General features: G+C 39.4%; 1 protein-coding gene across 1 annotated transcript in view; it reads right to left on the reverse strand.

The window, feature by feature from the left end:
• DNAH6 (dynein axonemal heavy chain 6) overlaps positions 1–14,641 on the reverse strand; it is a 215,350-nt gene extending 200,709 nt beyond the window's left edge. The window contains exons 1-3 of the mRNA XM_039217619.1: positions 14,622–14,641; positions 12,032–12,264; positions 1,765–1,938 (exon numbers count right to left, since the gene is read on the reverse strand). Coding sequence (XP_039073550.1) covers positions 1,765–1,938; positions 12,032–12,256 — 399 coding nt within the window. The 5' untranslated portion in view covers positions 12,257–12,264; positions 14,622–14,641. The remainder of the gene's footprint in view (positions 1–1,764; positions 1,939–12,031; positions 12,265–14,621) is intronic.
• Between the last annotated feature and the right edge of the window lie 11,447 nt (positions 14,642–26,088).

Raw genomic sequence — 26,088 nt, forward strand, 5'->3', positions numbered from 1 at the left:
TGTCCTTCTCTGCCTGACTTATTTCATTCAGCATAACACCCTCAAGGTCCATCCATGTTGCTACACATGGCCAGATTTCATTCTTTCTCATTGCCATGTAGTATTCCATGGAGTTTTACTGCCTTCTACATGCAAGATTTCTTCAACATAGGCCTGTATATTTTCAGCTGCACACTTACTTCCAATTATGTAACTCAATGTGAAGATGTGATGCAGTTTAAGCAGCCACATAAGTTCAGATTTTGTGGGGGAAAGTGAACAAAAGAAGCATTTATTCGTAAAGTGTACAACACCTGTAGTGTTCTCTATAATGGATGTTCAGTCCAATTTCATAAGGCAATCTTCCTTAGTTACCAGAAGCAAAGCCTCCAACTGCCTTCTTTCATCTCTCAGGGAATCCTTACTGGTGCATTTCCATTCTAAACTCATTCTAAGAAATCAATACCCCCCCCCCCCCAAATGACACTTTTCTCAGAATAAGTACCTTTGCCTTTTATATGGAATATCTCCTTTCTTCCATATTTCCCTTCAACCCTTGGCTCTTACTGAATTCTTCACTTAGTTACAGCTACAACCAAGCATTACACACAATTTAACATTCCCTTTTAGCCTCCTCCCTTCATCCCAGATGTGCACAATTTCGCTCCTCTTCTTTAAAATTCAACATCATGATGCCCACTTTATACCAGATAAGCTAATTTACAGGCAATCAGTTATTTCTTGGCTCTACTTAAGATAGCCTATTCTCCTTTCCTACTTCACAGAAACTAAACTAACAGGCTTTATAATTTCATATAACTGATCATGTGATATTCTTTCAGGGTGATCTCACCCACACCCACAGTGAGCCTCTTCCAGCTGGCTTCTCAAGCCCACCACTCTCCCACCTTATCTGCCTTCCTAACTTTCCATTCAGTATTCTGAACTTATTAATGCCATTTCCGATGGCTTTTCCTTCCCTGACCAGCCCTCTCACCACCGGTACAAGCTCTCCCTTCTGTTCAGTTCTCCGGGATTTTGTACCTTAAATGACCAACCAGAGCTCTCATCACACACCCCCTGACCTGGAATATTCACTTGTCCATGTGGCCACCAAAAGACTCTGAAATCTTTGAGGATGAAGCCTGTCTTCATCTCTTCCTTTCTAGAACTCTGAAATATAACTGGCACTGAAATGTTCAACAAGTCTCGAAGGATTCTCTCAATAAAAAGCTCAGAGAATTATTGGGTCTATTGGCATTTTTACTGTGAGTGTGTCCACATGTTCTCCCACTTCCATTCCTTTGTTTAATTGTCTAATGTATTTATAGAAAGCCATGCTCTGGTGATTTCTCCCTGGAGTTACTATTCACTGACTCCTTGCAAGCCACCTTCTCACTCTACAACTCACCAATTACAAAAGTTATCTTTCTAGCTGGTTCAGTTTCTGTTTTATTGCCCTTCACCAAGGTCTTCAAAAGATTGTCATTTTGGGTACTAATGATGAAAATTTCATAAAAGGTAAAATAAGATTTAAACACTGTTATATCTTAATATGTAAAAGAAGATCAGGGGACATTGTACAAATGCTGGAAGTTTTCCTTTATGATTTTCCTCTACTGTCCAAATTTTTCCTTGAGTAAGAACTGAGAAGTACTGTATCCATCGTGCAACCTGATAGAGAAAAAGTCTGCAACTGTTCTTATGAGTTAAAAGTATGTTAGCAATGCTATAGGAAAACTAAAACTTAATTGAAAGGATTAATTAAGTACTTTAATAGTATACCTTTTTTTTCCTTCCCACAGTATCTCGAGGCCCAAGAAACTGAATAGATAATTTGGCAGAACTTCTTTCTTCAGTGCTTCGAGGTTTTATGATTCCAGAAGAGATTAACTGAAGTCGGTTCTGTTCATATATGTATTCTGGCTTTTTATGATCTTGGTAGATTTTTAGCACTGGCTTTGGGGAATAAAGAGACATGTTAATTTCTTTAATGTTAATGAGAAACTTGTCTTATTCTTATAACATGCACTTTGGAGTTACTCCTGGAGTTATTTTCTATCCAATCACAATCATTGTGATAGCTATCACCACAGTCTGACCATGGTCTATTACAAGACTAAGACTTTTCTATTTGGTTTCTATTAATTCTGTCCTTTAATTAACAATGAATACTTATAAGGGTAAGGCTATGACAGAAAGGGCTCAGAGGCATGAGATCACATACTCAGTAATTGTGGATTACAAATCCCACCATTCACTACAACAGTTATTGTGAGAAGGATTGTACAATTCTTGCACTGGACCCAAAAGTAATTAATCAATTCCCATAGCCATAATTGGTTGGAGATCTAAAAGAAATTGTGGCAAAAAATAAAAGAAGTTGTGGCATTATGTTAGGCTAATATAATTTCAGATTAAGGTAATAAAACTTAGTATTCAACACAATACACTAAAGCAAGAAACTCACCATAATGGCTTTAAGTTTCTAAGCACTATGATTTTATTTATTTATTTATTTATTTATTTTTAAGCCTATTTATTTATTATGATAGAGACAGAGAGAGTGTGAGCAGGGGAGGGGCATAGAGAGGGGGAGAGAGAGAATACCAAGCAGGCTCCTTGCTGCCAGCACAGAACCGCTATGAGGCTCGAACCCGGAAAACTGTGAGATTATCACCTGAGCCAAAACTCACTGGATGCTCAACCCACTGAGCAACCCAGGTACCCCTCTAAACATTATGATTTTAGCATGATAGCTAATCTCTTATAAATAGAGAGAGAAAGAAAAGCTTGAGAGTAAGCATAGGAAATGCTGTTAAGTTTTCATGTATGTGTAAATTATAATTGGTTTTGGTTAAAAATCCCTCTTGAGACTATAGATGCTGGTGAGGATGTGGAGAAATGGGCACCCTCTTACACTGTTGGTGGGAATGTAAACTGGTGCAGCCGCTCTGGAAAACAGTGTGGGGTTTCCTCAAAAAATTAACAATAGAACTGCCTTATGACCCAGCAATAGCACTGTTAGGAATTTACCCAAGGGATACAGGAGTGCTGATGCATAGGGGCACATGTTCATAGCAGCGCTTTCAACAACAGCCAGATCATGGAAAGAGCCTAAATGTCCATCAACTGATGAATGTATCAAGAAGATGTGGTTTATCTAAACATGGCAATGAGAAAGAATGAAATCTGGGCATTTGTAGCAACATGGATGGACCTTGAGGGTGTTATGCTGAGCAAAATAAGTCAGGCAGAGAAGGACAAATACCATATGTTTTCACTTGTAAGTGGAACAGGAGAAACTTAACAGAGGACCATGGGGGAGGAGAAGGGGAGAAAATAGTTGACGAGAGGGAAGGAGGCAAACCATGAGAGATTCTTGAATACTGAGAACAAACTGAGGACTGATGGGTGTTGGGGGGGGGGATGATGGACATGGAGGAAGGCACTTGTTGGGATGAGCACTGGGTGTTACATGGAAACCAACTTGGCAATAAACTATAAAAGAAAAAAAAATAAATCCCTCTTGAGCCACTCACCCTAGAAAGGAAAAGACCAGAGATGGAGGCAGGAGGATCTCAGCTATATCAATGTGGAAAATCAACACAGACCAGAATCACAAGGTAAGAAGGGGGAGAAAAGCTTCTGCATAGCAAATGAAACCATCAACAAAATAAAAAGGCAATCTACCAAGTGAGACAAAATATGTGCCAATATAACAGGGGGTTAAGTCCCAAAATATATAAAGAACTTCTACAACTCAATAGCAAAAACAAAACAATCCAATTGAAAAATGGGAAGAGGATCTGTATATACATATTTTTTCCAAAGAAGACATACAGATGGCCAGAAAGTACATGAATAGATGCTCAACATTAATCATTAGAGAATTGCAAGTCAAAACTACAATGAGATATCACCTCACATTTGTCCGAATGCCTATAATCAAAAAGATAATAAATGTTGGTGAAAATGTGGAGAAAAGGGAACCTCCATCAACATTTAATACCACAGTTTATATCTTTTTATCTTGTGTATTCATAACAAGTACTGCAGTTATAGTTATTTTTACTACTCTTCTCTTTTAACTTTCTTTTTTTTTTTAATTTTTAATGTTTCATTTATTTCTGAGAGAGAGAGAGACAGTGTGAGCAGGGGAGGGTCAGAGAGAGAGGGAGACACAGAATCTGAAGCAGTCTCCAGGCCCTGAGCTAGCTGTCAACACAGAGCCCAACACAGGACTCAAACCCACGAACCATGAGATCATGACCTGAGCCAGAGTTAGATGCTTAACTGACTGAGCCACCCAGGCGCCCCTCTTGTCTTTTAACTTTCAACTAGCTTTATAAATAAGAGATTAATCCACCACCTTTACATTACTCTGAAGTACTATATATTCACCTTTGCCAGAGAGTTTTATACTGTCATGTTTTCTTGTTACTAACTAGTGCGCTTTAATTTCAGCTTTAAAAAGTCCCTTACAATTTACTTTTAAATAATAAAGTAATAAGCATACACAGAGAGAAAGAAAGCAAATATGGCAAAATGCTAACAACTTTTGAATCTAGGTGGATGGTATAGAAATATTCATTTTAGTATTCTTTCAACTTTTCTGCATATTTGAAACCTTTTATAATAAAATGTTCAGAGACATTGAATTTTTCAAGTAAAGTACCAAAAATACAAAAAATTAGATGGATTCATATAAACCCTAATAGTGATCACCTCCAAGAAAGGAAACAGGACACTGAGATTAAAATGGGATATGAAAAGTATTTGAAATGTATTTATCACATTCCTTTAAAAATAGATACTGAATCGGGGCACCTGGGTGGCTCAATCTGTTAAGCATCCAACTCTTGGTTTTGGCTCAGGTTATGATCTCACAGTTTTGCCGGTAGTGTGGAACCTGTTGGGATTCTCTCTCTCTCTCTCTCTCTCTCTCTGCCTGCCCTCCACTTCCTCTGTCTCTGTCTCTCTCAATATAAATAAATAAATATATGAAAGAACAAAATAAATTAAAAATAAAAATAGATATTGAATCAAACTAAGCAAAGTTAACATTATTATTTTGGGTACACATACTTATTTATTATATTCCTCTTTGTAGCATTTTGTATATTTGAAATTTTCATAATAATAAAACAGAAACAGAGGAAAACTTAGCTATTTAGCAAAATCAGAAGCAAACCTCAATCGCCCTAAACAGTAAAATCCTAAAGCTATTATGAAAATCAAGAACAAGATCACTATTTTCACTATCACCTTTTGTTTTCAATTCTCAAAATGAAGCATCTAGAACAGCGGTCACTAAAGTTTTTCTGTAAAGGACCAGACAGTAAATATTTTAGGCTTTGTGAGCCATATGGTCTCTGTCACAACTACTCTATTATTCAAGCACAAAAGCAGCCTTAGATGATATGAAAATAAATGGATACAACATTATTTACAAAAACAGCTTCCAGGACTGGATTTGACCCATGGGCCACAGTGATCCCTAATCTAAAAAATAAAGTAATTGGTGTAAACACTAGGAAAGAAAGGCAAAATCATCTCTCAGTGATATTATATACATTAAAAATGAAAAGCTAACTACTAAAGTAGCAATAAGGATTGAAAACAACATTGGTGAGGTTTCTGTTACAAAGTAAACACATAAAGTCCATTTGCTGCTCTCTGTACTAAAACAGAAACTGGATCACAATAGAGAAAAAAAACTAAAACTACAATATTTAAGAATTCATTTAACAAAAAAAGGACCTTATTATAGCAAACTATAAAATCTCATGTAGAATTAAAACAAAAACTACAAAAGTATAAGGAAATGACAAATGTTAGTTATGGAGCAAATGCCGTGCTTATCTTCATATATATCAAAAAGGCATTTGATAAAATTCAACTATTTTGATAAAAATCTATTTATGACTTTGTAAAGTTTATTTGTTTATGTAACCTCTATACCCAAAATGGGGCTTGAACTTACAACCTTGAGATCAAGAGTCACATGCTCTTCCGACTGAAACAGGCAGGCACCCCTATTTATGATTTTTTAATAAAAATCTATTTTTTATAAAAACATTAATCAAGAAAGGATAGATCCTTCCTTAAAACTCTCAATGTCTAGGGGAACCTGGGTGGCTCAGACAGTTAAGCATCTGATTTGGCACAGGCCATGATCTCACCACTCTGAGTTCGAGCCCAGAGTCAGGCTCTGTGCTGACAGTTCAGAGCCTGGAGCCTGCTTCAGATTCTGTGTTTCCCTCTCTCTCTGCTCTTCTCCTACTCATGCTCTGTCTCTGTCTCTCTCTCAAAAATAAAACACTAAAGTGGGGGGAAGGGGGGATGGGCATGGAGGAGGGCACTTGTGGGGATGAGCACTGGGTGTTATGTGGAAACTAATTTGACAAGAAACTATTTGTAAAAAATAAATAATTAATTAAATAAAAACACTAAAAAAAAATCTCAATGGCTAATATCATGCTTAAAGGGGTAACACTTAGAAACATTCCTACTAATCTCAGGAGAAAGACAAAAATATCTACTGTCCCCACTATCATTTCTAATATGCTATAGGTATTAGCCAATGCAATAGTTCAAAGACACAGTATAAAAACAAAAATTAGAAATAAGGTGGCAAAAGTGTCATTATTATCAGATAATTTGTTTACCTGAAATGCTTGAGAAAATAAACAGAATAACTAACACAAAATTAGCATCCAGAAATAAAACCTGTTAATAAACTTAATAAGAAACAAGTAAAAGTCATATGAAGAAAACTTTAAAACACTCCTGATAGTCATAAAAGAAAAAGCAAACAAATGAAATTCTATTTTGTTCTTGATTTGGAAAATCAATTATTTAAAATGTTGATTGTAAGTTAATCTATAAATTTAATATGATCCTGACAGGATAGATTGGACATTAGACAAACTGATTCTAAATTTAATACATAAAAATAATGATAGAGAATGGCCACAAAAGTTCTGGAGGGGGGGGGGAAACAAGTGTTCAGGAAAGACTAGCCCTACCAGATATTAAAATCTTATAAAACTAAAGGGCGCCTGGGTGGCTGAGGCAGTTAAGCATCTGACTTCAGCTCAGGACATGATCTCATGGTCCGTTGGTTTGAGCTCCAAGTTGGACTTTGTGCTGACAGCTCAGGGCCTGGAGCCTGCTTCAGATTCTATGTCTCCCTCTCTCTCTGTCCCTCCCTGCTTGTGCTCTTTCTTTCTCTCTCTCCCTCTCTCAAAAATAAGTAAACATTATAAATAAATAAATAAATAAATAGTTATAAAATGACAATAATTAAAACTGTGTATTCTGGACACATGAATAGGAAAACAGATCAATGGATCGGAGTAGAAAATCCAGCAACAGACTCCAAAATATAAAGGGCAATTGAGTCTATAATAAAGGTGATACTTTTAGGAAAATAATATTATACAATAAATAATAATGAAACAACTGGATAGTTATTAGGGGGAAAGTCGGATCCTCTCATTCATTACACTGGGAAAAACTGTGAATAGATCAAAGATTTAAATGCAACATAAAAATAATCTCAAAGTAATTTTTAAAGAAAAGTATCTAAGACGTCACTAGATAATTTTATTTTTACAATCTGCTAAGTGTAGGGCCTAAGTATTACATAAAACTCAGAAGATATAAACTCAATTACATAAAAGTTAGGAATTTTTTAAAAACTTGAAAATTTTTATAATGCTTATCACAGATAAGGGGCTTATTTCCTAATATAGGAAGAGCTCATGCAAATCAATAAGGAAAACACCAACTGTCCAGTTAGAAAATAAGACATGAAGATCCATATATTTCACAGAGAGAAAAATAATTTCTAAACATATGAAAAGATGTTCAACCTTTTTCAAGAAAGAAATTCAAATTAAAGCTACCCTGAAATAGCATTTTTCTTCTATTACTGAAGCAACATTTACTAACCAAAATTACAAACGTACATATGTCTTGAGTTGGCAATTCCATTTCTAGGAAGTCTGCCTACAGATGGAATGTCACATGTAAGAGATGGCATATGTACAAGATTATTCACTGTAACACTGTTATCATAAAAATACTATTTTAAAAACCTAATCTATAAATTTGGGGCTTACTAAATAAACCATGGTATATTCATCTATGATATGATATTATGAACTATAAAGCAAATTGATATAAAAGAACTTTTGAACGGTTATAAAATGATCTCCAAGTTATGTATTAAATGAAGAAAGCAAGGGGCAGCTAAGCTTGTTTGTTATTCTAGCTTAGGCTTAGACAGCATAGTGCATCTCTGAAAGAATACACAGCACACTCTTATCATTGGTTGCCTCTGCAGTAGGAAGCTGAATGGATAAGGGGCAGTGGTAGAAAACAGACTTTAATTGTGTAACTTCTGAACATTTTTAAATGAATTACTTATCTAAGAAGGATAAATTTTAAAGTTTATATAGAAGAATAACTACCTAAAATGGAGAATATATAAAAAATAAGAATGGCAAGGAACCAATTGTCTTCCACTTATCAAAATGTACTCATGGTAATCAAAACAATGTGGTTAGATCAGTAGAGAAAGGAATCAAGATCTGTAAATAGATCTTGTTATTTTATACATGACAAGTGAGAAGTTTATACATGATAAAGGTGGTGTTTTAATTTGGTGGGGAAAATGTGGTGCTAGCAAAGCATTTCGAAGAAAATGTTAGTCCTTTTCCTCACACCAGATTTAAAAGTTCACCTGAGTGAAAGCTTTAAATATGAAAGTACAAAAATAAAGAAGAAAATGTGAGGAAATGCTGTCTGTCAACATAATGAGTATAAAGTGGTGGTCAGTGGAGAGAAAATAAAGCCCAATACAGATAAGAAGAACAGAACCCTCACTGGCAACCCCACAGAGATGATTAGCAGCAGCCGGTGTGAGGGTGCAGCTTCAGCCACCCCATCCAGGCAGCAAAAGTCTGGAAGATATTACAGGAAAACCTCAGAAAGGGTGAAAGTGAAATTTAATTTAGGCAGCACATGTGCACTGGTTTGAGAAACTGGTCCTCAAGTAAAATGTGTGTGAATCAAAAGTATACATTTTTTCCCTTCAACCCAATAGTACCAATCATGGAACTTTATCCCACAAGAATACAGGCACCGGTACAGATGGATAATAAAGTGATTTGCTGTACCACTGCAAATATTTGTAAAATAAATGTCCCAAAAGAGGATGGTTTCATCAGTTATGGAATATTCACGCATTGGGACCCTTTAATGGGACAGGCAACCATTAAAAAGAACATGTTATAGAAATATCATCTGACTTTGAACAAGTCCTATAATGCATATTTAGGTACAAAAAGCAACATGTAGCAACATGTTTATGTTGTAAAACAAATATCCAAAAGCCTAAATATGCATTTTGTGTGTGTTTATCCATGTGCATAAAACTGAGCATGGAGAAAGGCAAGAAGAGATATACACTAGATTGTTGAAAACCTTATAGACAAGGGGGTTGGAGATCACAGAATTACAAGTAAGGAAAAAATATCAAAGAAGAGTAGAACAAGAAAGCAGGGGCAGGAGTGAGGAAGAATGGGGAAGAGGGAGAGGGAGGAGAAGCGGAAAATGAAGGGGAAGAGAGAAAGGCAGGGAAGGAAATGGGGGTAGTAGAGAGAAGGGGTAGTGATCATAAAAAGAACAAACCATAGTAGCAACTCTATATAAACAAAACAAACTACAGATACCCATACACATGAAACCAGTCACTTGAATACAAAGCTACTTTCTCTCTGCATGATGGAAATTCAGGTAGTTTTCACCTTATTCCTTATGAATAAATTACTTATGAAAACTGCATGAATTACCATATTCATGTATTACTTATATCGCTCTAGTCCTCTATTAGTACATAACAAACAGCATCAAACTTAGTGACTTAAGAAATACCTCCATTTATTTTGCTCAAAAATCTACAATTTAGGCAGAACTCACTGGAGGCAGGCTGCCTCTGCTCCATCAGAGTGTCAGCTGTGGCAGGTCAAAGGCTGGGGACTGGAGTCCTCCAATGGCTTTTCCACTCATGTGTCTGGCAGGTGATCCAGGCTATAGACTTACTCAGATGACATTCCCTTAAAGACACCTTTGTAGTTAACACAATCTAAAGTAGCCTGCCTTTTGTTTCCACCACATTCCCTGTATTATTTTCTTAATAACACCGATCATTACATGAAATTGTTCGGTCTATTTATTTAAGGTTACTAGAATGTCAACAGGCATCTCATCTGCTTTGTTTCTTGCTATATTCCCAGTGCATGCCTCAATGCCTGGTGCATAGTAGGTACATAATGAACATTTAATATGCAAGAATTAATTGCCCTGAAGACAGACAGAACAACTTTAATCACTAAGGGTTAACGATACACTTTTGCCAAGTGAAGGTAAATATGTTACAAAGAAATAAGTGTAAAAAGCTTCATACTAAATCCACCAGTTAATGATTACTATATTATGGCACATCCATAATATAGTAACAGAAAAACAATGCTGCTGTTAGAAAAGATCATTCATTTTGCATGGATTAGAAAAATTTCTGTATGTTTAAGTGAAATAAGCACTTTGAAGATCAGTATGTACGGTATAATCTTATTTTAAAGATGTCAATGTTTTTACACACACACACACACACACACACACACACACACACTTAAATAAACATATAAACAACCCGAAGGGCAACCACTGACAGCAGTAAGTAGTTAATGTTAGAGGGCAGGAGTGGTAACTTTCACTTTTTTTAAAAAAAATTTTTGCTTATTTATTTTTGAGACAGAAACAGAGCATGAGTAAGGGAGGGGCAGAGAGAGAGAGGGAGATAGAGAATCTGAAGCAGGCTCCAGGCTCTGAGCTGGCTGTCAGCACAGAGCCTGATGCGGGACCCAAACCCACGAACTGTGAGATCATGACCTGAGCCGAAGTCAGACACTTAATCGACTGAGCCACCCAGGCGCCCCGGTAACTTTCACTTTTTACCTTGTGCACTTTCATTGCTCCTCTACACGGATTTAGAATTAGCCAAGGACATAAATGGATTCTTAAAATTAAGTATTTTCAAAGCACAAAAATTTTCAGGATACTAGGCATTTACTTTAAAAGTAATAAAATGACATAACTATATGTATATAACTATGTATATTACTCTTCCTGAAGGTACCAGTATTAAATGGTACCCTAATATCTAAAAGAGCCTGACAACTAATATAGTTAAGTATCTGTATTGTACATTATCCTAGAGAGGATTTATCTGCTACTCACTACTTTGCTCACCACTGTATCCCCTCACCTTGAACAGTTGCCTAGAACTCGGTATTTTGTTTTGAATAAATGTTTATAGGGTTTACAACTTGATAAACAAATTTTTTTAAGTGTTGTTAGGTGGCTTCTTTATTTTTATTTATTTTTTTTTACAAATAGTTTATTGTCAAATTAGTTTCCACATAACACTCAGTGCTCATCCCCACAAGTGACCTCCTCCATGCCCAACACCCCTCCCCCCAACATCCATCAGTCCTCAGTTTTTGTCAGCATTCAAGAGTCTCTCATGGTTTGCCTCTCTCCCTTTCCCCCACCATTTCCGCCCTTCTTCTCCCCGTTGTTCCTCCGTCAAGTTCCTCCTAATCCTCCTATACGTGCAAACATATGATATTTGTCCTTCTCTGCCTGACTTATTTCGCTCAGCATAACACCCTTAAGGTCCATCCCTGTTGCTACACATGGCCAGATTTCATTCTTTCTCATTGCCATGTAGTATTCCATGGTATAGATAAACCACATCTTCTTGATCCATTCATCTGTTGATGGACACTTAGGCTCTTTCCTTGTTTTAGCTATTGTGGAGAGTGCTGTTATGAACATTGGGGGATAAACAAATTTTTAACTTTTAGGCTTTCATTCCTTCTTTGCTAATTAAGCATCTAGAAATGACTTCCATCCCCCCATAGCAATTTTGCAACGTCCTCTGAGCCAAAGTGTCTAACATGCTGGTTTTTGAACTTACCAGAGGCTCTAGTTTTATAGGCTGCTGTCGTTTTCTTGTTTTCTCTTGAGCTTTTGTAATGTGCCTAAATGTCAGGAATTGTGTGTCAGATTGATTTTCTGTGGGTACTATAAAACTCAGTCTTCCCTTTGCTTGTATACTGTTCAGTCTTTCAAGGACAGCGTTTTCCTCAAGCTCTTCAATATCTTTCAGCTTGGCATCTTTCGCTGAGGTGTGAAATGCCATCCTCACTCCTGGAAAGTGTAGGGTCAGGAAAAGAAAAATGAAAAGTCGAGCAAAAGAACAGGGGAAGTGGGTCTAGTGAAAGTGACTTAAGAACCAGGGAGAGCTGAATTTGCTGGCCTCCAAAGAAAACGCACAAAGTTACCCATTCTTCCCAAACTGAGGGCTTGAATCAGAGAAATGAAAATGCCTGGCCTTCGAGAAGCCCTGTAGCTGGGGTGGGATCCAGGAATTTGCATTTCTAACAGGTTCCAGGGTGATGCTACTGCTGAAGATGCCACTGATTTGGGGACCATATTAGTCTAGATTTTGAAGGATGAAAAGAAATGCAGTTAGTATTGAGATCGATGTTCTTCACACTTGAATATGCCAACTATCTCCTGGGAAGCTTGCTCAAAATGCAGGTAACTCTAATGTAGGCATTCTGAGAAATACAGCCTAGGTACTCAAAAAACAAAATCAAATAACAACGAAGTTGGGGGGGGGGGAGATCTGTGGACTAAATCCTAAAACAGTGCTCCTGGGGCTTTTATATGCATGCGAATCTCCTGAGGAAATCGTGAAAATGCACATTCTGATTCATATATTTTGAGTAGCAAGGTCCTAGAACACTAGGACTGGGAACCTTTGGTAGTGGTCTTACGTCCTCATGACTACTCACTCCCACCCCACCAGATGCAGGCAGATACTTCCCTTCAAAATGGTACCAAAATAGTACCATAGTGATGAGGGAGCATTAAGACAAGCTGAGAGCAATGTTACAGGCTAACAGCACCCTGCTCCCCGAGGTGGGATACATGTGATATTCCTCGGACACTCCTGGCTGCCGGAGAGCAAAGGAATGGAAAGAAAGCAAATGGCTGACTGCTAGAGATCACAGTCATGCAGGACAGGAGCCTCCTTCAGTTTACAGATAACTTAGTAAACTGCAAGAAAAAGGCAATTTTACCCATAGCCCAATCTCCAGAAACCTTATACTCCGTTTCCTGGAGCCCTAATATCACCCTCATCAAGATGTAAGCTTGCCATGGTGATGTGGGAAACGAAGGCAAATGAAAAATTAAATTTCCTTACTGCCTACAGGCCATTGACAAGTCCTTCAAACAGGCAGAGTGACCTTTCTCTAGGTGCTCAGCTGCCTCAGTGATGACACTTTGCTAGGGGTAAAAGAGACTCTTGGTTTAACATTATCCTGACCCCCTAGGAACTTGTGAGTCTCCTTAAACACATAAAAGTTCCTTTGCAAACCTTCTTTATCTTTAACCCCTAAGTATATGTTGACAATTACACTCCAAGCATATGGCCCCTGATATACATCTGAAGGGTATCATGACTGAGGTTTTATTAAACAATAAATAATGCCGTTTTCCTAACAACAGCTAGCCCTTCAAGGCCCTGGAAACCTTGCTTACAAAATTTCTTAGAGACTTACGCTGTCCCTAACCCCTTCTCAACCTGAAGGTATATGATCAGTCTTTCTGCCCATGGGTCCTGTCCCCGTGCTTTAATAAAATCACCTTTTTGCACCAAAGATGTCTTCAAGAATTCTTTCTTGGCCATCGGCTCTGTACCCTACCATCACCCCCAACCCCCAACAATAGCATATAAGGTCTTGAAACGGGTGTCAGCAGGTCTATGTTTCAATCTAAATCTTCTACACAATTAAAGTGTTTCAAGGGGCGCCTGGGTGGCTCAGTCTGTTGAGCGTCCAACTTCGGCTCAGGTCATGATCTCACGGTTCCTGGGTTGGAGCCCCGCGATGGGCTCTGTGCTGAAATCTCAGAGTCGGGAGCCTGTCTTCGGATTCTGTGTCTCCCTCTTTCTCTGGCCCTCCCCTGCTCACGCTGTCTCTCTCTCAAAAATAAATTAAAAACAACATTAAAAAATTGAAGCTTTTCAAGTAGCCATATTTTTTTAAAAAAACACCCCCAAAAAGGGAACAGGTGAAATGAATTTTAATAACGTGCTTTATTTAACATATCCAAAACTATTCTCATTTCAACATGTAATCGATATAAAACTTATCAATGTCTTATCTCATTGTTACAACGTCTTCGAAATCCGGTGTGTACTTCACATTTAGAGCAGATCTCAGCCCCGACTCGCACCTGTGGTTAGTAGTTAACCACATTGTTTAGCGCAGGTTTGGATGTGACCACTCCGTGTGAGATCTTGGACAAGACTCCTGAGATCTCTATTCCTCACCTTCCACTCCTCTAAAATAATAGATAGGTAGCAAATGACCACCAAACGCCCTTCCACTGACTTTTTCTGCCTCTCTTGCCTTTCCTTATGTGCTCAGAAAGCCAAGCTGTCGCTGGCTTAGAAGCTGGAGCCCAGCCCCACAGTTGGATTCCTCAGGACTTACCAAGTCAGTCTTGAGCAGCCACAGCCGCCGCCGCCGAGGGTCTCCAGAGACAGCAAATCCAGGTCTGGTAGCAGAGAGCTGACAGTACCCGGGAATGTTTGCTGTTGCTTAGCAGCCACCTGGCCTCTACCTGTGTGCGATGCGCCTGTGCGCGACCTGTCGCCACGGCAACGCCTCAGCCAACTGCAGCTCTAAGTCCCTGAGCGCGCCCAGCAGTTGAGCCAATCAATGCCTCTGAAACATTTCTACGCCGCTGATTGGCGAAGAGCGCTCAAGCGACCTGCGCGGTCCCTCCTCCACGCCGGGAACTGACCCACTGGCTAGGCGGGTAGGCAGGTGTTTAGTTAGCTGTGTTTGCTCTCTCCCTCTTGCCGGAATCTCTGGTCTTTTTCCCTTCGTGAGGCACTCGAGACTGACTTGACGGTCCTTTAATCTAACTTTCTCTAGTTAAAAGAATCAAGAATTTCCGAAGAGAAAGATGCGTTGTATAGACAGTTCGAGTCCCGCTGTCAAAGGGCGCATGGTAACAACCATCCAGCAACTCTGTCCCACTCACCAACCTCCTCCCGGGAGTGTTTTAAGGGACAAGGAATGTGGGCACTTCCCCACAGACTTCACCATCTCAACTAATGTTCTTTTCCACCTGGAAGGTAGCCTACTGTCAGGCCTAGCACGAGTCCATTCTACCAGACTCTGGACCTTGTTCTGGCATTTGGACCCCTAATCAAGTTCCCACACGACTGCTGCTAATGCTTTGTGGAGGCGACCCCACTGAAACCCAATCCAGATTGCTTACCGAAGTTGCCTTATTCCAGTTAGTGATCAGGAGAAGCAGCCCTTTCACCTGCCTTGAGGAAATGTTAGTTGGCAGAGTCCTGCTTTTCAACCTCCCTTGCAAAAGGACATAATCGCCGCTGGAACTCATTGGAACACCAAGCCCTATATGAAGGGGTTGAGATACTGTACAACCTGCATTTTCTCAATCTTAACATATTCAGGTAGGTATTTTACACGCCAGGTAGGACATCACCTACAAGGCAGAGAATCACATATTGATAGAGCTGGAATGGAGATTACAGAGCACTTAATCAAGCTCCCCCATTGATTAGTAAGAGGACTGAGACCCAGAGAGAGAGCAAATGATTTACTCCAGGTTAGGCAGCTAGTCATGGCAGGGACAAAACTAAAATACATGTCTTCTAATCCCTAATCAGGTCCTGGAAACAGCAAGGAATAACTTCAGTTTAGAAACAATTAAAAAAAAATCTCAAATGTAGACATAAAGACTAATTCCACGGAGGAAAAAAGGTGTACACAAAGCCAATCAGAGCCAATAAAATATAATAATTTATATAAATTAGTAAGAAAAGAAATGTAAAGCCGACCCAAAACATTAAGACATAAAATTAGAATAATATGCAGTTAGACACATCTATCAAATAAATTTCATTTCAGATGTGCAGTGAATATTGTCATCTGTTCCCTTCGAATTTATGTAGTGGAGACAAAGGCCATTGCTTTTCAATCCCAGAATTTTTTTTTTTTTAAGCAGATGAAGGTGATTGTATTCTAATGTTGCCTTATGCAACTGAGCATTCCAAGAGCCAAGAGGAGTGAGGGGTAGAAGGCACTGACACATAGAGTTTAATAAAGGTATTGCTATATTAGAAGCTACTCATCAAATCTCTCCAAGCTTATTTTTTAATGTAGCAAGATATCATCTTCATTACCAACTTAATGTTTACTAAAGCAGTGCAGACAAGAGTGTTATGCATATCCTATTGCTTTTTTCATAGTTACCATAAATAATAATAATTGTTCATCTTTATTGGGTGCTTTCTATGTGCCAGGTACTATATTAGGTGCTTTGCATTTGTTCTCTCAAATAATTCCAAGAAACATGAAATTTTCATTTCATAGATAAAGAACTAGACTGTGAAAGGTTTACCACCTAGGTTACAAAAGATCACATCTTTAACAGTAAAAATAAAAATGCTTAAAATTTATTGAGCATTCAGTTAAGATTTATATGCCAGGCACTTTGTGAAGTACTTATCACCATTACACTAATCATTGCAACAGCTTTATATTATTTTAAAGGTATTATTGTACCTACTCCACCAATAGGGAAATTGAGGTTTAAAAAGATTACATGTTTTACCCAAATCACTCTAGAGATAATAGCTGGCAGAGCTGAGAGACAAATCCGGACAAGATCGGGCGCGTTCACGGTGGTATGGCCGTAGATGCTGAGAGACAAATCCAGGTCCATAAACTTAAGTAGTTAAATTTCCGTAAGATTCTAGAGCAAGTATGTTGAATCAGGGAATTCTGCTACTGGATGTGGATGGAGGACTACATTCTCAAAAATTCCTGAAGCAAAACACGTATGTATTTGGATAAACTCCAAGGCACATTATTTTTTTAATTAATTTTTTAAACATTTATTCATTTTTGAGAGACAGAGAGTGAGCAGGGGAGGGGCGGAGAGAGAGGGAGACACAGAATCTGAAGCAGGCTCCAGGCTCTGAGCTGTCAGCACAGAGCCCGACGTGGGGCTCTAACCCACGAACTGTGAGATCATGACCTGAGCCAGAGTCAGACGGTTAATCAACTGAGCCACTCAGGCGCCCTTCCAAGGCACATTATTTTAACTGCACTGTTGACATTACAGAAATAAGGGAGCCCTCCAGTGTTGAAACAACAAGGGCATGAAACCAGAAGAAGAAAGCAATCTGAGGACCACCGAGGACCGTCGTAGTTTAAAGAAATAAAAGTAGAACATGGGTAGCGGAGCAGGTGCTGAGATTGGACCCTGAATCTGGGCAGAGTGCTCTTGTTTATCTCCCCTGCTTTCAAACCGCTGCTCTCAAGGAGCAAGATGCCTTTGGCTTTAAAGTCAGAATGTTTTCCACAACCTCATAAAGGCTCCCCGTATAAAACTAATTTCTCTACAGATTGGAACTTGATACGGACTTCTTATATAAACCAGTCTATCTATCTTTTAGATTTAAAATTTTTAGATCAAACACATGTAAAAAATTTCAGACAAATGGTGGTGCTTTATACACAGTAACAAGTCTTTTTTTTTTTTTTTTTTGAAGATTTTCCAAATAAGCAATAAGTTAGGGGCCAAGTAGCTCTGAAAAGTCCAGGCTGAAAGTCTGAAGACCAGATGACACCCAGTGATGGTACCAAAGAAGCAAGAAGGAGAGTGAGCTGGGCATGAGACTAGAGATTCAAGAGAGACAGAGAAATATCCCGCTATAGTACCTGGTTTCTGAGAGACCTCTGGGGAGTGCACAACACAGCATAGAAGCTCTGGATAAGTTGTTTTATTCCCTTGTGCACCTGGTTTGGTGGTCCTGTGCAAGTTTAGATATGAACATCTCTGTATGGAAGAGCATTGCTATACACAGCAAATGCAGCCTGGAGTTCACAGTGAGGGACTGCAGGTGTGGAAAGAGACAGGCCTTCTTACAGGGAGGTGGACAGCACGCCAGGGAGTGGGGAGAGTTTGGGAGCCAGAGGCCATGTGTCTTTCCAAGGATCATCATTGGGCCTATGGCCACAATTCTAATTTCACATTCTGCTAGTTTGCCCATATTATCACCCCTAACATGTCCCTCCCTGCTCAGTTCTGTCCTAATATCAGACCTCTAGCTATTCAGTAATGCTTACTTAGTAGTAATGCTTGTAACTTAGTAGTAACTAAGTTACAGTTATGTCTACTCATAAAAACATGTTATTGTCCTAATTTTCTGAGCTTATAAAAAGCCATCTTGCCAACTTGTTTTTATTGCTCCACATATTCCCTAATAGCTTGTGGTAGAGAATCCTGGGCTTAAAATTCTGGGTTGATAATCCCATTTTAAACTAAGGTTCAGGGAAGTAAAGTTGCTCTCCCAAGGACATACAACCAGTACATTGCCAAGTAAGTAGGAATACAATCACCACATGCCCCAGGCATTCAATTCCTAAATAGTTACCAAGAGAAATGAAAGGCTTATACATGAGTGTCCCTAGCAGCTTTATTTATAACAGTCAAGGCCTGGGAAACAACCCAAATGTCAACCAACGGCTGAGTAGATAGGGAAATTTTGGCACATCCATACCTTGGAGTACTACTCACTAATAGAAAGGAACAAACTGTTGGTACTTGTAACACTGGTTGAATCTGAAAAACATATGGAGCAAAATAAGCCAGCCACAAAAGAATACCTAGTGTCTAATTCTAATCACATGAATCTCTGGGAAAGACTAATATAATCTATAGAGACAGGAAGTAGATCCATTGTTGCCTGGAGCCAGGACTGGGATCTAGAAGATTGGCAAGAAGAAAAAGGACAATTTCTGGTGTGATGGAAATGTTTTATATCTTGGTGATGGTGGTGGTTGCAGAGGTGTATAAGCTTGTCAAAACTCATTGAACTGTAAATCTTACAAGGTGTGCATCTTATTGTATGTAAATTATAACTCAACAGAATTGAATTAAAAATTATATTCCTAGTGTTCCACTTCAAAGGCATAAGCAAGGCTTTTTAAATATACAGTTTTCCAGGCTTCACACCAGACCTGGTAAATAAGAATCTTTTTAATTGGCACCCAAATGTATGCTTTAAAATCCCTGTAGATGAATCACATGAGCATGTTTGATTAAGCACCATATCTGCCAGTGAAAATGTACGAAGATGGAAAGATGTTAATTAAATAGCTCATAAAACAGTTTGTATAACAAGATCACATTTTTACAAGCACAGAATGTATATAAACTCAGCAACTATATGGAATAAAAACATACAGATAAGAGCTTTATGGGTATGCCCTGTGCTATTCTGTATATCTAAAAATAAAAACCATATATGCCTTTGTATTGAGAAAAATGAGTTATTTTAAAATTAGCACAAGAAAATATGAGCATGGAGTCAGGATGCATGAGCCCGGGGGAGGCCAGGGCGAGTGGATCAGGAGCCCTCGCAGAGAACTTAGCTTTCGGTAATAAGAAAAGGCATCCCATTCCAGGTAGATGGAAGGAAAGTGGGAGTCGATTAGGTAAACTGGTGGATTTGGGTCTGATTTCTTCTATTTTCTCTCTGAAACAAGAGGTAAGTCCTTTGCTAAGATGAATGGAGGTGGGAGCGGTAGAAGCTCCATGTAATTTATATGGAGAGGTGAAGTGGGGGAGGGTAACTTATCTTTAACCTTGGCTGCAGTTTAATTTCAGGGTCTGTGAACTGCTTAAAACTGTATTCATTCACGTCTGTGGGTGTATATTTGTCGATAGCTGTTAGATTCCCAAAGAAGTCTGTGACCAATGTCCCCTCAGTGTTGGAAACTACATGCTCTGCAAGCATAGGACACACCTCTCTGAGAGGTTGGTTGTATCATATGTTGTTACTTTATCACCACCTTGTGGCCAAATGAATGTACTGCCGAAGGACTTCTTGAATCACAGATTTTTAATCTAGACAATAGTTTCTTAGATTCAGGGGGCTCCTGGGTGGTTTAGTCGGTTAAGCGTCCGACTTTCGCTTAGGTCATGATCTCGCGGTTCGTGGGTTCGGGCCCCGCGTCGGGCTCTGTGCCGACTGCCAGATCAGAGCCTGGAGCCTATTTCAGAGTCTGTGACTCCCTCTCTCTGACCCTCCCCTGCTCACGCTGTGTGTGTCTCTCTCTCTCTCCTAGAAATAAATTTAAAAAAAATATTTAAAAAATAGTTTCTTAGATTCAGAAGGGACTTGAGGCATTCTGTGGTCTAAGGTCCCACAAATTATGAGAATTAATCAGCGCTACACAGCTTTCCTCCAAAATGTTGATCCTGAGTTAACTATGCATGAGTGATCTCAGATAATTATATTTCAATTAAAGATCTTTGCAGAAGTAATCTCTGAGCCAGTGTTGAATGATTTTGAAAGGCCAAGAGCAGTGGTCCTTAAACTTATCTGCGTGTTAGGACCATTTGATGAGCTTTGAAAAATTCTGATGTCTAGGCCACATTCCATGCTAATTAAACTCTCCAAGTGAGAGACCCCGATATCATTACTTTTTTCTCCTAGTGCCCCTTCCCCAGGTGATTCCAACGTACAGCTAAGCCTGAGAGCCTCAGCCACAGGTCCTTGCTATGCAAGGTGTGGTCCACAGACCAGCAGCATCAGCATTACCTGGAAGCTCATTAGATATTCAGAATCTCAGGTCCTTCCCCAGACCTCCTGAGTCCGTCTGCATTTTAATCATTCCCAGATGGTTCATTGCATATTAAATCTGAGCAGGGTTATTATAGAAAACAGAATGGGTGTCCAGTAGGTCCACTGGATACTCAAGGCAGCAATGGTGTCTGAAAAGCAAGCTTCTCATTTTTCATCAGTTCCAGTGACAGGAAATGTACGACTTGTATGCCATGGTTGGAAAGTTCTAAGTGTCAAAAAATTCTTTTTTAGTAGATGACAAACCTACTTTCTTGACAGTGCTGCAAACTGCCCCCATGATCTCTTAAACGTTTGATCTCTTAAACTGTTTGAGGAATGTTCTCCCTTTAATCTTCCTTCTTTGAATCCCTCCCTCCCAACCTTCCAGTTCCTTTATATGTGGTATTTTTGCAGAACTCCTAGGAATTCTACATTAAAAATGGCTCTCACAGCTGCTGGTGAGATCCTAGATGTGGCATGACATAATGAACATAGAAGGAAAATGACCTTCCTTTACCTAGAAATTCTATTAATGACTCCTTTTTCTTCCTGAAAATCAGATATTAGTCAGGATCTTTGTTAAATGGTGAATAATAGAGAATCTATATCCAGCAGACAAATCAATGATGATGGCCCCAGGGCCTTGGGTCATTCACATGTGACCACTGATGATGTCCTGAGCTCATAGAGACCGCCATGGGAGTCCTGGGCTGAGGGACTTGAGGCCTGTGCTTCCAGTGGAGTCAGGTTCTGGCCCCTCTCACCCCCTTCTCCCAGGACCACATCATTTAGCAGAGACAGCTCTCCCCTTAGTGGCTGTCAGTATGATAGGGAAAAGGTAGGACAAAATAGGCTGAGAGGGAAAGGTTGGGACCTGAGGTCCTTGGGTGGGGAAAAACATATTTTGGAACAATGCTGGGAGGGAGGATTTGACCACAGCAGACCCCCTCAGGCATAAGGTCCTCTTAAGAATGTAACAGACCCCATCTACACCACCTCAGGTTCCACTCAGGAATTTGACAATCAAGATACCTAACTAAAATAAGTATACCACAAGGGACATACTGAAGGACAGTATGACAATAGTCTGACTCTTCACACAATGGAATCGAGCCAATCAGGAATGGACAACCCAGCACTTAGAGTTGTCCAGCCAATGAGGGCGGAGCCTGAGAAGGAACAAGGTGAAAAGGAAGGGAAGGTGACCAGAACCTTATAAAACGAAGACCCTTGCCTATAGTCGTGGGTATTCACTTTCAAATGCCCCCTCTCTGTAAAGAGAGCTTTCATACTATTCTTACTTTCTGAACTTATACTCTAATAAACTTTTTCTGCTGCTCATTTTATTTGGTGTCCACCTCTTCATTCTTCAGAGTGAAGAGACAAGCCCAGGGTATTGAGGTAAAGAAACCACAACATCAGGGGAAACCACCAAACCTTTCCTGCTGCCTCTGATCTCAGCCTGTTCACTGTCCTGACTTTGTCTCCAAGCTCAGCTTAATGACGCCCATTTCCTGTCCTTCTCAGTGTGGCCTTAGTTCCCCATGCCTAACCCCATGACAGATGCCCATGTGCCGGCAGGGAGTGCTTGACTATTGTCTTTAAAATAAAAAACAACCTGAACAAGCAGCCAGTCCTGGCTCAGTCCCAGATCAGTTCTCCTTCTCTGAATATTTATTCATTTACTTATTTATTTATTTATTTATTTATTTATTTATTTATTTATTTATTTCTGAGTAATCTCAGCAACTCATCCCTGTTATGGACTGAATGATTGAGTCCCCATAAAATTCATATGTTGAAATTCTAACCCTCAATGTGATGGTATTTGGAAGTGGGGCCTTCAGGAGGTCGTTAGGTTAATATGAGATCACAAAAGTGTGGTTTTCAGGAATCACCAGAGGGCTTGGTTTCTCTCTTTCTCTTATCTCCCCCCATACTCCGCTCCCCCCCCCGCCCCCCACCATGAAAGACAGAATGTTGACCTCTGCAAACCAGAAAGTAAGTTCTCACTAGAAACTGAATTGGCCAGTACTTTTGATCTTGGACTTTCCTGCCCCCAGAACTATGAAAAATAATTGTCTATTGTTTAAGAGTGTGGTATTTTGCTACAGCAGCCTGAGCTGACTAACCTACCCCTTAGACCATTTGTCTCACTTGCATAGTCATTGAATATTCTGGCATCTATAATGATAACCCTTTAACTTTTTTTTTTTTTAAGATTTTATTTTTAAGTAATCTCTACAACCAATGTGGGGCTTGAACTAACACCCCAAAAATCAAAAGTCCCACTCTCTATCAACTGAGCCAGCCAGGCGCCCCACACTTTAACTCTATAACTCTAACTCCAGGAATTTAAATCACCCAGGGCCTGGCCAAGGTTCTTGACCAAGGAGTTCAAATTGGCATAACATTTCAGAGAAAAACGTAGCAGAAGTTGTTGATTTCTTAAAGTTATACATACCCTTTGAGGGCAATTTCTCTTTTAGAAATCAACTTTAAAAATACTTAAGGGCACATAGATTTTTATAAAAGCTACATTTAAATAAAATATAACATAATGCCCAAACTATGGTACACATTTAATAGGTATAATCAACTAAAGCAATGAAGTAGAGCTGTATGTATTGACATGACATGGGGAAATGTACTCAATATCTTAAGTAAAAATGTTTCAGAACATTTTTGCACAGTGTTATCCAATTTTGCTAAAAAATAAATATGGTGTGTATTCCATGTGGATAGTTTAAATCTGTGTACATATATTGTCTCTATATAGTTGTGATATTATGATAGTAAGAAATAGTATAGTTGGTCTTCATCCGCTCTTTCTGGAACAGAGCTCCTAACACCTTCAGAAGTTCCTAAGTGATAAGGTCCATAAAGCTTTCCTTTGTTAGGTTAATGAGATGACATTTCAAACTTTTAAAAAATGTTTATGTATTTATTTTGAAAGAAAGAGAGCAAGCAGGGAAGGTACAGAGAAAGGAAGAGAGAATCCCAAGCAGGCTCTGCACTGTCAGTGCAGCGCCTGACATGGGCGCTTGAACCCACGAGCTGTGAGATCATGACCTGAGCCAAAACCAAGAGTTGGATGCTTAACTGACTAAGCCACCCAGGTATCCAGTGAGTTGACATTTCAAATGCACGGATTAGGGTCTGATTGCCAGGAGAACGGGCTCTGTGACTAGTGGGTTGGAACTAGTCTCATCCCCCTAACATCTGGGGAAGAGTGAGGGGTTGGAGGTTGAATCAATTGACAATGGCCAATAATTTCGTCAATCACACCTACATAGTAAAACCTCCATAAAACCCCTAAGGGCAGGGTTTAGAGAGCTCCCTGCTTGGTGAATGGTTGGAGATTTGGAAAGAGTAGCATGCTTAGAGAACCAGGAAGCTCTGCATGATTTCTCCCTACCTTGCCCTAAGCATCTCTTCCATTAGGCTGCTCCTGAGTTCTATCCTTTTATAATAAACTGGTGATCTAGTAAGTAAAATATTTCTCTGAGTTATGCGAACCACTCTAGCAAATTAATTGAACTTTAAGAGAGGGCTGTTGTAACCTCCACTATATAGCTGATCCATCAAAAGCATGGGTGATAACATGGACTTGTGACTAAAGTTGAGGTGGGGGGAGGGGCAATCTTGTGGGACTGAGTCCTTAACCTATGGGATCTGACACATCTCCAGGTAAGTAGTGTCAGAGTTGAGATGAATTGTAGGACACCTATCAGATATCTGAGTATTCTGTGTTGGTGTGGGACTCCTCCCCACAAATCTACACACACTGGAATTGGGACCAGACTCTTGATAGCGTAGAGCAGAGGTTAGCAAACTCTGTCCTATGGGTCAAATCCAGATGGCCCCCTGTTTTTAAAAATAAAGTGTTACTGGACTGCAGCCACACCTATTTATTTACATATTTGCTATGGCTGTTTTTGCACCATAAGAGTTGAGTAGATTAAGTTTCTAGGAAATTTCTCATTGCTGTCAACTTTTACCTCTGTTGTGATTTTATAGTCTGTGTAATTTTTTTTATTGTGTTAAGACATGATGGAAATGAATAAGCTAATACCAGAAAGAGTCTAAGTTATGATTTCAAATAGTAGACAGTGACACACAGTGGACAATAGTAGGAAGCTCTGAGACTTATATTCCCCAAGACACTGAGTGAGATATAAGGATAATGTGTTTAGAAAGATTACTCTTGTAGACTGGAAGGCAAATGTGGCATTTTGAATATACCTAATTACTTTTATTTCCCTCTAAAGTCCTACTAAAGGAATTTTTTGAACTTATAAACTCAGATAAATAGGAGAATGGAAGGAGAGACAATAGCTATAAAAATTTGGACCTAGAAAGCAGAAATGTGATGGTAAGTGACTAAACAAACACAAAAAGAGTAGATTCTAAGAAATGATGGGGAAATATAATAACCAACCTGAAATACTATGGAATCCCCAAAGGCTCTGGAATTGGTACTTGAACAGGCAATTGGTTGACAGTCTGTTCAGGAAGTGGTCATTCTGTAGGTCTGTGCTATCCTCCCCAATCCCAGCAGAAGACTGGAAATTTATTTTCTGGAATGGGTAAAACAGAGGGTGTCTGGACTGGGGGGCACTAGGCACACATGAAGGTAGGGTACTAGACTGAAAACAGTGGATTACCTACAGGTGTACACACAAGATGATGAGATCACCCAACCCTTTTTCGCTATTCAGCTCCCAGAATAAGGGCAGAGTCTGTGCAACCATCTCAATTCTCCTGGGGTTGTAGGTGTTCTCAGGATTGGGACTTTCAGTTTTAAAACCAGGACAGTCTTGTGCAAACCAGGATGAGTTAGTTACCTTACTTTCAAAATGTTGGCAGTTAGATACCTCCAGGCAGGAGACCAGAAGAGTCTTCTCTGGGGAATCTTAGCAGCCCCAGGGGAAAGATCTGAATGCACAGCCAGTGGAGGTTCTACCATGAAGTGGGGTCAGCCAAATCAACTTTGTCATAAACCTCACAGTGAATAAGCTCTACCTGGGTGTGTGGATGTTCCAATCATGTTTTTAAAATTTTTAAGTTTTATTTATTTACTTAGAGAGAGAGAGAGAGAGAGAGAGGGGAAGAGCATGAGCAAGAGGAGAGGCAGAGAGAGGGAGAGAATTCTAAGCTGGCTCCACACTGTCAGTGCAGAGCCCAATGCAGAGTTCAAATTCACATACCATGAGATCATGACCTCAGCCGAAATCAGAAGTCAGATGCTTAAGTGACTGAGACACTCAGACTCTCCCCAA

The sequence above is a fragment of the Hyaena hyaena genome, unplaced genomic scaffold, assembly GCF_003009895.1.
Source record: "Hyaena hyaena isolate Hyena2069 unplaced genomic scaffold, ASM300989v1 scaffold_699, whole genome shotgun sequence".
NCBI classification, from domain to species: Eukaryota; Metazoa; Chordata; class Mammalia; order Carnivora; family Hyaenidae; genus Hyaena; species Hyaena hyaena.